At 45.5% G+C, this 16395-nt stretch overlaps 1 protein-coding gene across 2 annotated transcripts in view; it reads left to right on the forward strand.

Moving 5' to 3' along the window:
* The window catches only part of LSM4 (LSM4 homolog, U6 small nuclear RNA and mRNA degradation associated), a 28697-nt gene that overhangs the window by 1411 nt on the left and 10891 nt on the right, over window positions 1-16395 (forward strand). Inside the window, exons 1-3 of one of the 2 annotated variants that reach the window (XM_077476326.1) lie at window positions 1822-1905; window positions 2183-2224; window positions 3744-3842. In XM_077476326.1, coding sequence (XP_077332452.1) covers window positions 1837-1905; window positions 2183-2224; window positions 3744-3842 — 210 coding nt within the window. In that variant the 5' untranslated portion in view covers window positions 1822-1836. Of the gene's footprint in view, window positions 1-1821; window positions 1906-2182; window positions 2225-3743; window positions 3843-16395 lie in introns of those variants that run through there. The other variant, XM_077476327.1, reaches the window with a different exon arrangement.

The raw sequence follows: 16395 nt of genomic DNA on the forward strand, positions 1-16395 counted from the left end.
GGTGGGGCGGCGTGGGGAGGTCAGTAGGTGGTGGGGCGGCGTGGGGAGGTCAGTAGGTGGTGGGGCGGCGTGGGGAGGTCAGTAGGAGGTGGGGCGGCGTGGGGAGGTCAGTAGGAGGTGGGGCGGCGTAGGTGGGGCGAGGTGGGGAGGTCAGTAGGAGATGTGGCAGTAGACTTGGGTGAGCAGAACGGGTCTCTGTCGTCCATGCAGACTTGGAGTGTCCAAAATGCTTTTTGCGTTTCCAAAAATGCTGGCTGTAAGGTACCCCTTTGGGGAGTGTTACACCAGTAGTGAACCCCTCTGTCCCAAGGCTGCTAGAGGCAACCATGGCTCCAATAGATGAATCTCTGGCTTCTGAAGGCCCAGCTGAAATACCTGGAGGGGCCTTTGCTGCGGGGACCTATTAGGTAGGTGCTGCGGTTTCTCTTGGTCGCAGTTTTCCTGGTTGCTGAGTCTGTTGCCTCAGTGGCGCTTAGACATGTGTTTTGGGGGGCTACTCTGAATGACTTCATGTCGCGTCTTTGAGTTTGTCTGGTTATAAGATAGTTTTCCGGCTGTGTTCCTCCAAACAGTTTGTTTTGTTGCTCCCAATGGTCGTCTGTCGCCAGACTGCTTGCTGTTCTCTGCGGGGGGCTGTGCAAGCCCTGTTGCTGCAGAGTGTGATTGTCCTGGTTCCTATGCTGGGAACAATGTCAGGGGGTTTGTTCGAACCTGTGCTCAGTCTAAAAGATGGAGGGCATGGTGCATCTAATTCTGAACCTCAAGGCCCGGACCTGACTTGTGTGGGTACAAGAGTTCAGGATGGAGTCTGTCCACGCAGCAGTGGCACTTCATCATGGGGTCTTTCTGACTTCCACGACATCACAAAGCATTCTGTTTTATGTGCCCGACTCCAGCACTTCCATCTGCTGTGGGTTATCGATGCGTGGTGTGGTCCTTTTGATCTGGCCACCACTCCTCAGACGTTCTTGAGGTGTTGGCCTCAGATCAAGCATGATTATGTCAGTGTGGGTTGACGGTCCTAGGCGATCCCCTCCTGTGCCAAATTCTCGATTACCCTGAGGAGCAATGTAGATCCTATACTGACTTTCTCTGATTTCAGTTGGCATCTATACTGTCGGAAGTCTACTTTGTGGTCCAGCCAGAACGTTTATCTAAACCTGACCGGGCTTCAGCTCTGGCCAGCGTGTTTCTCCCCCTGGACAGATTCCAGAAGTGGCATGCAGTGTTTTTTCATTTACTATCCATGTAGGCTCCCTTCGGGGGAAGATCCTGGCATTATGGGACAAATACCCAAGGTCTCTGAACAATTGGATTTGGCTCAGTCAGGAAATCGGAGGTTCCCTATTCTTGGGGCTTCGTTCTCTGGTTCTTCAGTGGGGAAGATCCTTTCTCCCCTTGTATTGAACAGGGTGACCACCAATACCGATCTCTCTGGGGGCATTGGACATTGGTGGAATCTGGACTACCAGGTAATATACCGGCACTTCAATTGAAGACTAGGTCTGGATCACTGACGGCTCAACTTTGGGGGCTCCCAGTATGGATCCAGTCGAACAAGGCAACAGCGGTGGCTCATGTCCCTCACCAGGGTGGGTCAAAAAGGCTGTTGGTGACCCTGGCTGTTGCCAGTATCCTCCGGTGGGCAGAACGTCTAGTTCCAGCCTTTTCCTACAAACTCATTCCAGGAGTGGAATGCTGTCAGACGAATACCTCAGTTGGCTAGGGTTGGGCTATGGGGTGGACCTTTCTCCGGGCTGTGTTTTTATCAGATTTGTCCTCGTTCCTTTTAGGTGGCTCAGTTTCTGACCTCCAGTTGCAGAGAGATGAGCAGGAATGGGCCTTGAGGGCCAGGTGTCGGCCTGGATGGTCATCTTCAGTGTCTCCTGGGTCTCTCGTGCCCTGGTGTGTGCCCTTTTCTTTTCTTTTCTTCTTTTTTTTTTTTAAAGCAGGGAAGATATTATATACTGTCTGAGGATGGCCCGTGGGAGTGGCCAATTGTGTGGTGTGGTTGGGTTTTTTTACTCCTGCGGAGGCGATATAACCCTATTGTTATGAATAAAGAGGCAGTGTATGTCAATGAACTCAGAGAAACTGATTTTACAGTAAGTAAAAAAAAATCCTATTTTTCAAATGATTACATTTTTCATTTATGGTGTACAATGCGTTTTTTGTTTTGCAGCTTCCTTTATCTCTGTTGAAGACGGCGCAAAACCATCCTATGGTATGTAGTCTATTTATTTTATTTATTTTCTCCCCTGAGCATCTATTAACCACCTGCCTATTGAGCACTTTCATCCCCCTTCCTGCCTAGACCAATTTTCAGCTTTCAGCACTCAAGCTTTGACAATTGTGTGGTAGGGGGCACTGGTGGGTCTGCACTGATAATCAGTGCCTGTATTATCAGTGTATATGTCCCTTTTACAGAAGCTGATTATCACTTATCTTCTCCCTTTCTTCCGCTGTCAGCTTGAGGTAAGGAGTAAACCGGCTTCTGTTTACGTTCATGATTAACTGTGATTGGACACAGCTGATTACGTGGTAAAGAGCTGCTCATTTTGGCTCTACACCTCAATTTGTCATAAGCAGGACACTGATCACAGAGTGTGCCGCAGGCGCGATCACAGGGCCCTCATATGATGGCCTCCCAGAACTAGCCAGCCACACTGTAGCCGTCACTTGGCTGTAGTGTGGTCGACAAGTGGTTAAAATACTTGGGTTTCAATTGGCTTTTTCAAACTCTAACTAAAGGCAAAATGTGTGTGTGTTTTTTTTTTTTTTTTTTTTTTTGAAAGCGTAAGGTAGGGTCACAACCCTAAACCTTGTTCGGTTTGCTTTTGTTATTTTGTTCACTGCTGTGTCTCAGGCAATCGGGAGGACATTTGTGGACATTGCTGGAGACAGGAGGGGCTTGGGTAATTAATTAGGGTGTGTTGGGGGCAGCTGCTACATGGAGAAGGGTTTTTATCCTTTTTTAACCTTATGCCTTTACCACCCCTTTTAAGACCAGGCCTTCTTCTGACACTCTTGTTTACAAGGTAAAATAAGTTGCTAGAAATTACTTGGGAACCCCCCCAAATATACAGATACCCCCCATAATTAATCTTCGAAGGCGACTCTTCGAAATTTTTACAGATTACCAGTTTAGCACTAAAATGACTGCTCTCGCTATAAAGATTTCAGCGATACATCACATGTGTAAATACTATTACATGTGCTTGCGAGACCTACTTATGCATTCGCCTCTGTGCTGGGGGACAAGGCCACTTTAAAAAAAAAAATTAAAAAATATTTCTACCCTCTATGGCCAGCCAAACAAACTGCTTTGTTGTTGCCCAGGCTTGCTGGTGAGAATGGTAAGAAACAAACACTGGGGGGTGGGGGGGCGATGGGTGGGTTGAGTCTTGTTTGTATTCTGCCAGTGGGGGGCACAGGGAGCCTTCTCGGTCGCTGCCAGTAATAATGTAGAAAAATCCAATAGGCTGGTTGTGCCCAAGTCAATCAAGTACAATTAGCCTGCTCATACATCGAAATTCACCTGGTACCTGCTGAACCAACAGAATTTTGATCCATGTATGGCCAGCTTTAGGGGTATGGTGTGTTTGTTTTTGTTTTTTTTTATACATTTTTTTTATTTTTATTTTTTTATTTCATGCTTTACAAACATGTTTATTCGGTTTTTGGTCTTAGTTGTAGTAATCTTGAAAAAAATTTAACTTTTTTTTTTTTTTTTTCTTGATTAGTTGGTTGAATTAAAGAATGGTGAAACCTACAATGGGCACTTGGTTAGCTGTGACAACTGGATGAACATCAATCTACGTGAAGTAATTTGTACTTCTAGGGTATGTTTGTTCTTGCACTTATGTTGTATGTATTTTCCTTTTTCCCTTTGTAGTAGATTTGACTATAAATGGTCTCTATTTTCTGATGCATCAATGCATACACATGCTTGCAACTGAAAATGTCTATAAATCGGAAGATGATTTGCTCAGAGAAAAATCCATAACGTTTTTTTTTTATGTTTTTGTGATATGCTGTCCTGTTTGGATTCTTCTCTCTATAGAGCTGAAGTCTGGGATGAGAGCAGAGAGCCATGGAGGCACCAGGAAAATTGAATACTTACCTTTCTGTAATTTTCCTTTCCTGGTGCCTACCCATGGCTGCATACACCCTCCCTTCAATAATCCTTAAAGCGGGAGTCCGCCGGGACTCCGCGTTTTTTTTTTTTTTTTTTTTTAAAAGCTAGCAGCTACAAATACTGCAGCTGCTGACTTTTAAAATAGTGACACTTACCTGTCCAGCGCGCCCGCGATGTCGGCACCCTAAGCCGATCTCTAGATCGTCTCTCGGGTGCTGCCGCCGCCATCTTGGGTATGGGAATCAGGAAATGGAGCCTTTCGGCTTCATTTACCGGTTCCCTACTGTGCATGCGCGAGACGGTCCCCGCTACCTCTGGGATCTGTGTGTTTCCCAGCAGGCAGCGGGGCACTTGCGGAAAGGGGCGGGCACTTGCGGAAAGGGGAGTAATCTACGCCCCTTTCCGCAGAGAGCTATCCCGGAAGTGGGTGCAGATACCTGTACTGTACAGGTATCTGCACCCCCCCCCTCCCCCCTGAAAGGTGCCAATTGTGGCGCCGGAGGGGGGGAGGGTTCCGATGAGCGGAAGGTCCACTTTAGGGTGGACCTCCGCTTTAATGTTCTGAAGACAAGTTACAAAGAATACCTGGGGGGGGGGGGGGGGAGAGAGAGAAGTGTCCCTGAGTACTTAGGGCACCGAAGCAGGAAGTGGGCCTCATCCTTCAGGACCCCCTGGGTCACATTGCTGCAGTCTCTACTTTCCCTGGGCTTGTAGGTCTGTCTGTGCCATCCTAATTCAATTTCCAGGCTGTGGATGCTCAGTCTGTAGAGGCTCAGGGTTTGTCTGTCTTTAGGGTCTTGTAGCACCTCAACATATGGGGCTAGTTTGTAGTCTCTCTACAGTGACTAATAAACAGTTTGAGTTCATTTCTCCATTCTCCAACATGATTTTTCCCTGGAACCATTCTTTGTTTTTATTTGAGATTTTGCTCCATCATATTTTTCTTGCTAAACACTAGGCTGGTGTGGGCTAAGTGGAGTCAGGGCAGAGCAGTACAGCCTATAGGAGGCTGTCTATGGTCAGTGTGTTGTGGCCAAGGAATAACCTGCGGTGCATCTTCTATACAGGGTAGCTATAGATGAACAGAATAGGAGGAGAAAGAGAGAGAAATACAGGGAGAATTCATTGGTTAGTTTAGAATCATAAACATCTGTAAATATCACCAAATTCTTGGATATTTGGAGCCTAAAGCCAGTTTCTCTAAGCAAGGTTTGAGGTGTAAGTATGTGTATGTACCAACCTTTTTGCCTGGTTTTGTTTTGTGGGACCAGAACAACAGAGTAGTAATTATGGCACACTGACTTTGCCCTTTCTGACCTTGTTGGTCCATTGATTTTGTCCTGTTCAGGTCTTTTAGTGTGGTGGCTTAGCTGCTCTTGGGAAGTTGAGCGTTTGTGAGGGGCATTGGCCTTTTTGGCAATTGCCTTTTCGGTTGGCAAAGTGGTCCACTTACAGGCACGCTTTGTCTGATTGAAAACTTGGATGAAGCTGTAGTGAGGGAAGGGGAGAAAGGAGGTAAGAGCCACGACTATCATTTTGCATGTCAATTTCAGTGTCCTCTAATGAGAAATGTGTACAAATGGCTTTTTACAAGAGGATGTAACAGTAAATTCATGAAAGGTGCTCAACTAGCTAAATCGATGTAGAAATGCAAAATATTCATGTGAGATTTCATATTTTGGTATGGGTAGCTGTAGGTGTGGCCAACACCTATTTAGCCTTTAGGTGTGCTTATCATAGTCCCATTAGTTGGGCTTCTAAGCCTCATTCCCTGCTCTTTTATGACCTATAAGGGTTCTACAATTAGGACTAAAATGCACATATGGCATATGGGAACAAAGAAGCTTGTATACACCCTACTGATAACCCTCTCCTTTCCAAATGTTACCAAATAGCTGCAGGTGAATTGGGCTCCTGTGTTCCCTTCATGTGCCACTTGGCACCATCTCCCTTCAAGCCACATTTTGATAGACTAGAATCTAAACTTTAAACATTAGAACATTGTGTATTTAGAGATCCTCACGACAGGTTGATGTGCTGCTTTGTATCGGTTACACGTTAACATCCCATAGCTGTCATGGAGCTACAGCATTGAAGTGACATTGGAAAGTCTGAGTTCAATGGGACCTATACCTAATGGAACTCAGACCATTGTTGAAACCAAGAGAAGTGGATCCTGATTTAACCACTTGCTGACCATAGGCTGTCATATGACTTCATCGGTTTGTGATGGTCATACTTTGATTACCTGCAGGTACAGGCTTCATCCCGGTATTCAAATTTGCAGCCAGTGGTTCCCTCTAATGCAGTAGGAATTAGAGTGGCTGAACACTCCTCCACACGTCCTGCCACCACTTCTCCCTGGGCTCTGCCATCTGAGCGCTCAGTGAGAGAGGAACTGATGATGTTCTTCCCTATCTGTGACCCCCGGAAACCGTAAGAGATGAGAATTTCGTTGCTTCCGGTTCCACCTCTCTGTTTACTTGGCTGTTAGCTGCCAGGAAAGCGGGCTAATAAGACTGATGATCTGTGCCTGATCGGTAGCATTGTAGTCTAATGTGTTCCTATGCGCAAATAAGAATGCATACACCAGTCCGGTACACACACAGTGGGAATGGAAATTTTTCAGACCCCCTTAAGTGTTGCAGCCATTTGCTAAAATCATTTAAGTTCATTTTTATTTCCTCATTAATGTACACACAGAAAAACACAATTGTCGACATTTTTGCGGATTTATTAAAAAAGAACAGAAATATCACATGGTTCTAAGTATTCAGACCCTTTGCTGTGATGCCCATATATTTAACTCTGGTACTGTGCATTTCTTCTGATCATCCTTGAGATGGTTCTACACCTTCATTTGAGTCCAGCTGTTTGATTATACTGATTGGACTTCATTAGGAAAGCCACACACCTGTCTATATAAGACCTTGCAGCTCACAGTGCATGTCAGAACAAATGGGAATCATGAGGTCAAAGGAACTGCCTGAACAGCTGAGAAAGAATTGAGGTAAGGAACAGATCTGGCCAAGGTAAGCACACAGCTAAAATAATGGAGTGGCTTTCCAACAACTCCGTGACTGTTCTTGAATGGCCCAGCTAGAGCCCTGACTTAAAGCGGTTGTATAGTAAATTTTTTTACTTTTATCTACAGGAAAGCCTATAATAAGGCTTACCTGTAGGTGAAAAAAAATCTAAACCTGTATGGTTTAGGAGATATTCCCCTTGCAATGCGCCGCTGACTGCAGCGGATTCTCGGCTGAAAGCCCGGCAGACGCCGGACACTGGCGGGATGAAATCTCCCGCGCGCATGCACGGGAGTGACGATATCGTGGCTGGAGCCGCGATACCCGGAAGAAACTCAGAGGGAACGTCCGCTCCCTCGGCGTGGATTGGGCCAGATGTCGGGGCCTCGTTCTAAGGTAAGTATTTCATAATGAGCTAGTATGCGGTGCATACTAGCTCATTATGCCTTTTCCTTTGCAGGTGGCAAAAAACAAACAAAAAAAAAACACATCAGTGGGTATACAACTGCTTTAAACCCAATTGAGAATCTCTGGAGAGTCCTAAAAATGGCTGTCAACTAACGTTTATCATCTAACCTGACAGAACTAGAGAGGATCTGCAAGGAGGAATGGCAGAGGATCCCCCAAATCCAGGTGTGAAAAACTTGTTGCATCTTTCCCAAAAAGACTCATGGCTGTATTAGATCAAAAGGGTGCTTCTACTAAATACTGAGCAAAGGGTCTGAATACTTAGGACCATTTGATATTTCAGTTTTTATTTTTTAATAAAGCTGCAAAAAATTTCAAATTCTGTTTTTTTTTTTGTTTTTGTTTTTTGTCAATATGGGGTGCTGTGTGTACATTAACCACTTCCCGACCGCCGCACGACGATGTACGTCGACAGCATGGCACGGGCAGGCATATTGGCGTACATGTACGTCCCTGCCTTCCCGCGGGTCGGGGGCCCGATTGGGCCCCCGCCCGGTGCCTGCGGCGGTCGGTATTCGTGCGGGAGCGATCCCGGACGAGGGGGCGGCCATTCGTTCATGGCCACCCCCTCGCGATCGCTCCCGACGAATAGGAATCGTTCGTGACATCACTTCCTCTCCTGTAATGTAAACACAGGAGAGGAAGTGATGTATTCTCTCCTCCGTGTCGGTATTTTTCGTTCCGACACCGAGGAGAGAGGATCGGTGAGTTGCACCAACACGTCACTACACAGTAGAACATGCCAGGCACACTCACACCCCCCCAATTACCCCTGCCCCCCCAGTCACAGTGACACCAATGTCATTTTTTTTTTTTTTTTGCATTGGTGTCATTTGTGACTGTAATAACTGTTAGGGCAGTTAGGGTTAGCCCCCTTTTAGTTCTAATGTACCCCCCTAACCCCCCCAATAAAGGTTTAACCCCGTGATCACCCCCCGTCGCCAGTGTCACTAAGGCTGGGTTCACATTGCAGCGGTTTATGAGAATGAATGTGATTCGCACTGCAGTGCAAATCACATCCGATCTCTGTGCGATTCGAGTTCAGCCATTCGCCGCACCCGCCGCAAATTCGCACGGGACCCTTTTTTTGGCCCGCAGCAGAATCGGATCGCATGGATGTTCACACCATGCGATCCGAGTTTGCAGATCGCACTGCGATATGCGAACTGATCTGGGGGTGTCATTAACATTTCACTGACACTCCCAGCAGTTCGCATAGGGCAGTGTGAACTGCCGCCGGGAGGCATGCGATGCGGGAACCCGCCGCGGATTTGTGGCGTTCCCGCATCGCTCCAGTGTGAACCCAGCCTAATAAGCGATCATTTTTCTGATCGCCGTATTAGTGTCACAGGTGACGCTAGTTAGGCAGGTAGGTATTTAGGTTCGCCGCAGCTTTTTATAGCGCCAGGGACCCCCATATACTACCGCATAAAGCCCCCTGATTGCCCCCTAGTTAACCCTTTCACCATATAACTGTTACAGGTGACGCTGGTTGGTTAGTTATTTTTTTATAGTTTCAGGGCACCCGCCATTTATTACCTAATAAAGGTTTAACCCCCTGATCACCCGGCGGGTGTCATTTGTGACTGTAATAACTGTTAGGGCAGTTAGGGTTAGCCCCCTTTAGTTCTAAGGTACCCCCCTAACCCCCCCCCCCCAATAAAGGTTTAACCCCGTGATCACCCCCCGTCGCCAGTGTCACTAAGGCTGGGTTCACATTGCAGCGGTTTATGAGAACGAATGTGATTCGCACCGCACTGCAGTGCAAATCACATCCGATCTCTGTGCGATTCGAGTTCAGCTATACAGATAGTATGGCTAAATTCGTGTCGCACCCGCCGCAAACTCGCACGGGACCCTTTTTTTTGGTCCGCAGCAGAATCGGATCGCATGGGTGTTCACACCATGCGATCCAAGTTTGCAGATCGCACTGCGATATGCGAACTGATCTGGGGGTGTCATTAACATTTCACTGACACTCCCAGCAGTTCGCATAGGGCAGTGTGAACTGCCGCCGGGAGGCATGCGATGCGGGAACCCGCCGCGGGTTCGTGGCGTTCCCGCATCGCTCCAGTGTGAACCCAGCCTAATAAGCGATCGTTTTTCTGATCGCTGTATTAGTGTCACAGGTGACGCTAGTTAGGCAGGTAGGTATTTAGGTTTGCCGCAGCTTTTTATAGCGCCAGGGACCCCCATATACTACCGCATAAAGCCCCCTGATTGCCCCCTAGTTAACCCTTTCACCAGTGATCACCATATAACGGTTACAGGTGACGCTGGTTGGTTAGTTATTTTTTTATAGTTTCAGGGCACCCACCATTTATTACCTAGTCTCACTAGTGTACCCCTAAATTTAGGGGTGTCTACTTTCCAAAATGGGGTCATTTGGGGGGGGGGGTTTGTGCCATCTTGGCATTTTATGGCCTTCAAAACTGTAACGCCCTTAGAAAGCCTGAAGGCGGTGCTTGGTTTTCGGGGCCCCGTACGCGGCTAGGCTCCCAAAAAGTCCCACATATGTGGTATCCCCGTACTCAGGAGAAGCAGCAGAATTTATTTTGGGGTGTCATTTCACATATGCCCATGGCATGCATGAGCAATATATCATTTAGTGACAACTTTGTGGAAAAAAAAAAAAAAAAAAAAAGTTTGTAATTTTCCCGCAACTTGTGGCAAAATATAAAATATTCCATGAACTCAACATGCCTCTCAGCAAATAGCTTGGGGTGTCTACTTTCTAAAATGGGGTCATTTGTGGGGGTTTTGTGCCATCTTGGCATTTTATGGCCTTCAAAACTGTAATAGGTAGTGAGAAGTGAACTCAAAAATTTACGCCCTTAGAAAGCCTGAAGGCGGTGCTTGGATTTCGGGGCCCCGTACGCGGCTAGGCTCCCAAAAAGTCCCACATATGTGGTATCCCCGTACTCAGGAGAAGCAGCAGAATTTATTTTGGGGTGTCATTTCACATATGCCCATGGCATGCATGAGCAATATATCATTTAGTGACAACTTTGTGTAAAAAAAAAAATATATATATATTTTTTTGTCATTATTCAATCGCTTGAGGCAAAAAAATAAAATATTCAATGGGCTCAACATGCCTCTTATCAATTTCCTTAGGGGGTCTACTTTCCAAAATGGGGTCATTTGGGGGGGTTTTGTACTGCCCTGCCATTTTAGCACCTCAAGAAATGAGATAGGCAGTCGTAAACTAAAAGCTGCATAAATTCCAGAAAACGTACCTTAGTTTGTAGATGTGACAACTTTTGCGCAAACCAATAAATATACAATTATTGACTTTTTTTTTTACCAAAGACATGTGGCTGAATACATTTTGGCCTAAATGTATGACTAAAATTGAGTTTATTGGATTTTTCTAATAACAAAAAGTAGAAAATATCATTTTTTTTCAAAATTTGCAGTCTTTTTACGTTTATATCGCAAAAAATAAAAATCGCAGAGGCAATCAAATACCATCAAAAGAAAGCTCTATTTGTGGGAAGAAAAGGACGCAAATTTTGTTTGGGTACAACATTGCATGACCGTGCAATTACCAGTTAAAGCAGCGCAGTGCCAAAGTGTAAAAAGACCTCTGGTCATTTACCAGCAAAATGGTCCGGTCTGAAAGTAGTTAATGAGGGGGGAGAAAAAAAAACTTAAATTATTTTAGCAAATGGCTGCAATATAACAAAGGGTGAAAAATGTTAAGGGGGTCTGAATACTTTCCGTCCCCACTGTATGTAAACAGTGATCGCTCCACATGTGAGGAATCATTGCAAGCATCTGAGAAAGAGCAATAATTCTAGCACAAGACCTGTGTAACCCTAAATTGGTAACCTGTAAAACTGCGTCACCTATGGAGCATTTTAAGTACCATATTTTAAAGTGTGACATGTTTGGTATTTACATGGAGTAACGCCATCTTTTACATTTTACCGAAAATTTTGTATTCTATTGTGTTTCTGTACAAAAAAAAGTATTCTTTTTCTAAAAACAAAAAAAACACCTGCATTTGAAAAACCACTGAGCAAATATCACGCAGGGCAAAACGGCAGCTGCCCTGGGCCCTGTCATTGTGGGGCCCAAAGCAGCTGCCTCATACTTGCCAACTATCCCGGTTTAATTCCCCTCATCCCTTGAGGTTTTAGTCCCGTGCTGTGTCCTGATATGTAAATAGTGACCGGCAACATTCATTTGTAAATGACGGCAGTATTCATGTGTATATCATGGGGGACCCCCCCCCCCCCCCGAGTTCATATCCACCATCACCTATACCAGTGATGGCGACCCTTTTTGAGCCTGAGTGCCCAAACCGTGATGCAAAACCAACTTGTTTCTTTCAAAGTGCCAACACAGAATTAAACCTGCCAGCGTCTCTGTACAGAGGATGGGACTGATCATCCCTCTAAATGAGCCCTAAGGAACCAAAAAGAATGCATTGTGCAACATGCACTCGCCTGCACTACTAACATCCCCCCACACAGTACAATGTAGATCAGAGGATCCATCCTTCTCCTTACCTTTCCATTGCCTCATCGTCCAGCTCTCCCTGGTATTGAAGAAATCCCCACCATCCAGCCGCTCCTCTATCCCCGCCACCTGGATGTCAGCAGCCATTGCACCTCTCCCCATGGAAGATCAGCTCTGAGCACTGCCCCTCCCCCTCCGCTTTTTCACAGGCTGCACTAGGACAGACTGAACCAAAGTCGTCCTGGAACAGGGGCAGCTGAAATGGAGTACCTGCAGAAAGGAATCCCAAAATGCCTTACCAGAAGTGTAGGGGTCCGGGGGGAGAAAATAAGCTGCTAAATAGTCGGATGGTGGAGGAAGAAGAATTTTACACCCCTCCTAAATGGCACACATGGAACATGTAGCACCACTACCTTTTAATCTCTGGCTGGGGGATTCCTCTGGCGTGCTGACAGAGGGCTTGACGTGCCAGCTGTGGCATGTGCCATAGGTTTGCCATCACTGACCTATACTGAATGCTGCCCACTGGGGAGATAAAGGGGCATGCTTGAAAGTCCTGACTACAACTGGTCATTAAGCCTACCATCAGCCTATTCTGCAAAGGTAAGCAAATTAGTGGGGGGAGGGTAGTGTGGGGTGTGCAGAGGTAGACGGAAGGAATTGGTTTGGTGTGCACAGGTAAGCAAGGAGGGGATGTGTAGAGATAAGAAAGGTGGGTGCAAAGATGAGCAGAAGAGGCAGATAGTTAAAGGGGAGGGTAATTGGAGTGGACCGGATGGGGGAGGTTTGGGGTGCAGAGGCTGGCATGGGTTTTAGGATTGCATAGGTGTACTGACAGGGTGTATAAATATGTAGGTCACGTGTAGGGCAGCCCATTCATTTCAGTGGGCCGCTCTATGTGCTACAAATGTGGAAGAAAGTTTCAAAATCGCACAGTGTCAAGACACATGACAGAAGCCTGATGGTATCGTTAACAATTAATGGCACTGCTGTGTATCTGTTAAGGTTAAGCACGTTTTGAGTGTCAGGAAAAACGATTTTTCATGCGTTCCCAACACACAAATGTGAATGCAGGCTAAGTGTCTGTTACATTGGTGGTCAGTGTAAATCTTCTCATTACATTGCTGCTTAGTGTAGAATCCTTTCCTTCATGCTAGTGGCCAGTCTGAATGTTACGCTTACATTGGTGGTCAGTGTAAATCCCTCCTTACATTGGTGATTACTGTGAATGCTTCTATTACATTAGTGGTCAGTGTAAACCCCTATTACAATAAGGGTCAGTATAAACCCATATTACATTAATGGCCAGTGTTGACACTCCTCTTTATATTGGTAGTCAGTAAAAAAAAAAAAAGACATTGCCATTGATCATACCCTACCTACCCCCAGCACTGCTACTGATCCCAGGAGTCCTAGGATCCCTAGGAGTTTTCCGTCTATTAATGAGTCCCCTCTCCTCCGCAGTACATGGTGTGCAGGCAGTGAGGAGATGATGTGCAGTAACCTCTAGCAACCAGTGAGCAATGTTGATGTACAATAATCTCTAGCTATCAATCAACAAGCAAAAATAATGTGCTGTAACCAGTCAGTGAGCTGTAATGAGACACTGTAACCTCTGGCAACCAATCGCTGCCTGTTCTGATTCAGTAAACAGATTTTGAGTCTAGCTGCTATTCATTGTAGGTCTCAGCAGGTGGAGAGCAAAACTGCATGATAACATGCACATAAGTTGGCACAAAGGGGTTTGAATGGCTATTAAAAGGTAATCATCCTCACCTGTGATCTGTTTACTTGTAATTACTAATTCATGGGAAAAGCAAAAGAATTGTCAAAGGGTCTTCGGGAAAAGTTAGTTGAATTGTATAAACAGGAAACTGATATAAAAAGATATCCAAGGAATTGAGAATGCCACTCGGCAGTGTTTAAACTCTAATCAAAAAGTGGAAAATAAGGGGTTCTGTTAAAACCAAACCACAGTCAAGTAGACCAGCTAAAATTTCAGCCACAACTGCCAGGAAAATTGTTCAGGATGCAAAGAAAAACCCACAAATAACTTCAGGTGAAATACAGAACTCTGAAAACCTGTGGTGTGGCTGTTTTAAGATGCAAAATAAGGAGGCACTTGAAAGATGGGCTGCATGGTCGAGTTGCCAGAAGAAAGCCATTACTACCCAAATGATTCCACTTGCAATACGCCAAACAGCGCAGAGACCAGCCTCAAACCTTCTGGCACAAAGCCATTTGGAGTGATGAGAGCAAAGTTTAGCTTTTTGGCCACAACCATAAACACTGCATTTGGAGAGGAGTCAACAAGGCCTATGATGAAAGGTACACCATTCCTACTGTGAAACGCGGCGCTGGATCACTGATGTTTTGGGGCTGTGTGAGCTGCAAAGGCTCAGGAAACTTGGTCAAAATGGATGGGAAGATGAATGCAGTATGTTATCCAAAAAATACTGGAGGAACATTTTGCATTCATCAGCCAGTAAGCTGCGCATGGGACGTACTTGGACATTCTGGTACGACAACGATCCAAAACACAAGGCTAAGCTGACCTGTCATTGGCTACAGGGGGGCCAGACCATTTCTGCAAATTTTTTCCTTTTGTTTTGTTTTTTTATTTTTCACTTACAGCTTTCAGAGTTTGTAGAAGAAAGAAGAATCCCCCCTCCCCCCAACACAATATTTCCTGAAAGCACATCATGAGTAGACTAAAAAGGTCCTACTGTGGGGGGGGAGGGGGGTTGTTTTGTTTGTTTTCCCCTTGTAGACCTGCGGTATTTGCGCAAATGTTTATAAAACCAATATATTTGCAAAAAATACATTAAAACCATTATTGGCAGATAAAACGCCGCACATTTTACAAGATTCCTACTAAATAAAAGCTTAACCTGTATTAAGTTAATGAATAACAAATATTTAACTTTTTAAATTGTGCCCCCCCCCCCCCCCCACAATTTTTAAGGCAGCACAATATTTGCACAAAGGTTTATCAAAAAAATATTACACAGGGCAAAGTTATTTGCACAAATAGAATTTAAAATTCAATTGAACCAAAAAAAAAAACACCTGACAGGTGAGAATTTCATGAGAGTAGCCCTTATTGGTTTCTTCTATCATACTGTAAGTGCTGATCTTGACAGTGTTAACGTACACGAAGTTGTGTGTGTGCAGCTTAGTGTACATATATGGCACCGCTCCGATTATGTGACTCCTGTAGGCATGCACGTTATTGCAGCCCAGCCAATCAAGTGGCTGAACAGTCCAAATCTAGGAGAGCTGGGAGAAGAGGAAAGCACCTATGACAAGAAGAAGCACTAACAGCTCAGTACTGGAAGGGCTGCTAGGTATATCTGCCATAATGTGCTAATATGCTATGCATGTTACTGTACAATCTACATATCAGGCAGTCCGCTTAAAGTGGTTGTAAACCTCAGACATGAAATATGAATAAAGCATATCCTTCTATAGTGAAAAGATAAATACTTTTTTTTTCACTAAAAATACACTAAAATCGTGCACATAAACACAACATAACTTACGAAATTCCTGCTAAATTGCTACTAAAGCATAGTTCACATGTGGCATACTAAAGTTTACCCCCATGGGGGGGGGGGCATGTTTACACGCACGGGGATGCACAGGTGTTTCATGCATCCCTGTATAGGCAGTCCCATTTGTCAAATGGGATGCAACGGTTGCACAGGCATAGCTGCTGTTCCCAATCTGACATCCATGTGGGTACATGACCCTGAACGCAGACCGTGTGAGCTCAGGGACATGCATGCAGACCTACATGGATGTAAAATTGGGAGCAACGGCTCTTTATGCAGGCAGCCCCATTGATGTCATTTGGGATGTAGCACCTGCACAGAGATGCATAGAACACCTGTGCATCCCTGTAAATGTACGCAGTGTATGCACTGTGTGAACAAGGCCTTAGGCCACTTTCACGGAAGCACGCCGATTTGGATCTGCATGGTAAATGGACATATGTTTACCCCCTCCTGCACCTAATCCAGTCCAGGCTGCTAAAAATGGATGGGGATCCCATTCCACATCCATCTAGCACAGGGGTGGCCAACCTTTTGAAGAGCGAGGGCCACTTAAGCGAATTGGTAACTGGTCGCGGGCCACAATGAGTGGAGCCGGAGGATGACCGGGTTCTACTCCATGGGCCCTCTGATCCAATTCGATACGCCCAGATGGAAGGGGCAGATCCCTTTTCTATTTTTTTTTTTTTTTTTTTTTTTTAGATAGGTAAGTGTAAACAGACACAAGTCCATTTACATCTGC

This window comes from Lithobates pipiens, unplaced genomic scaffold, assembly GCF_037356315.1.
Source record: "Lithobates pipiens isolate NorthernLeopardFrog02 unplaced genomic scaffold, aLitPip1_a1.2 Scaffold_13, whole genome shotgun sequence".
In the NCBI taxonomy this organism is placed as follows: domain Eukaryota; kingdom Metazoa; phylum Chordata; class Amphibia; order Anura; family Ranidae; genus Lithobates; species Lithobates pipiens.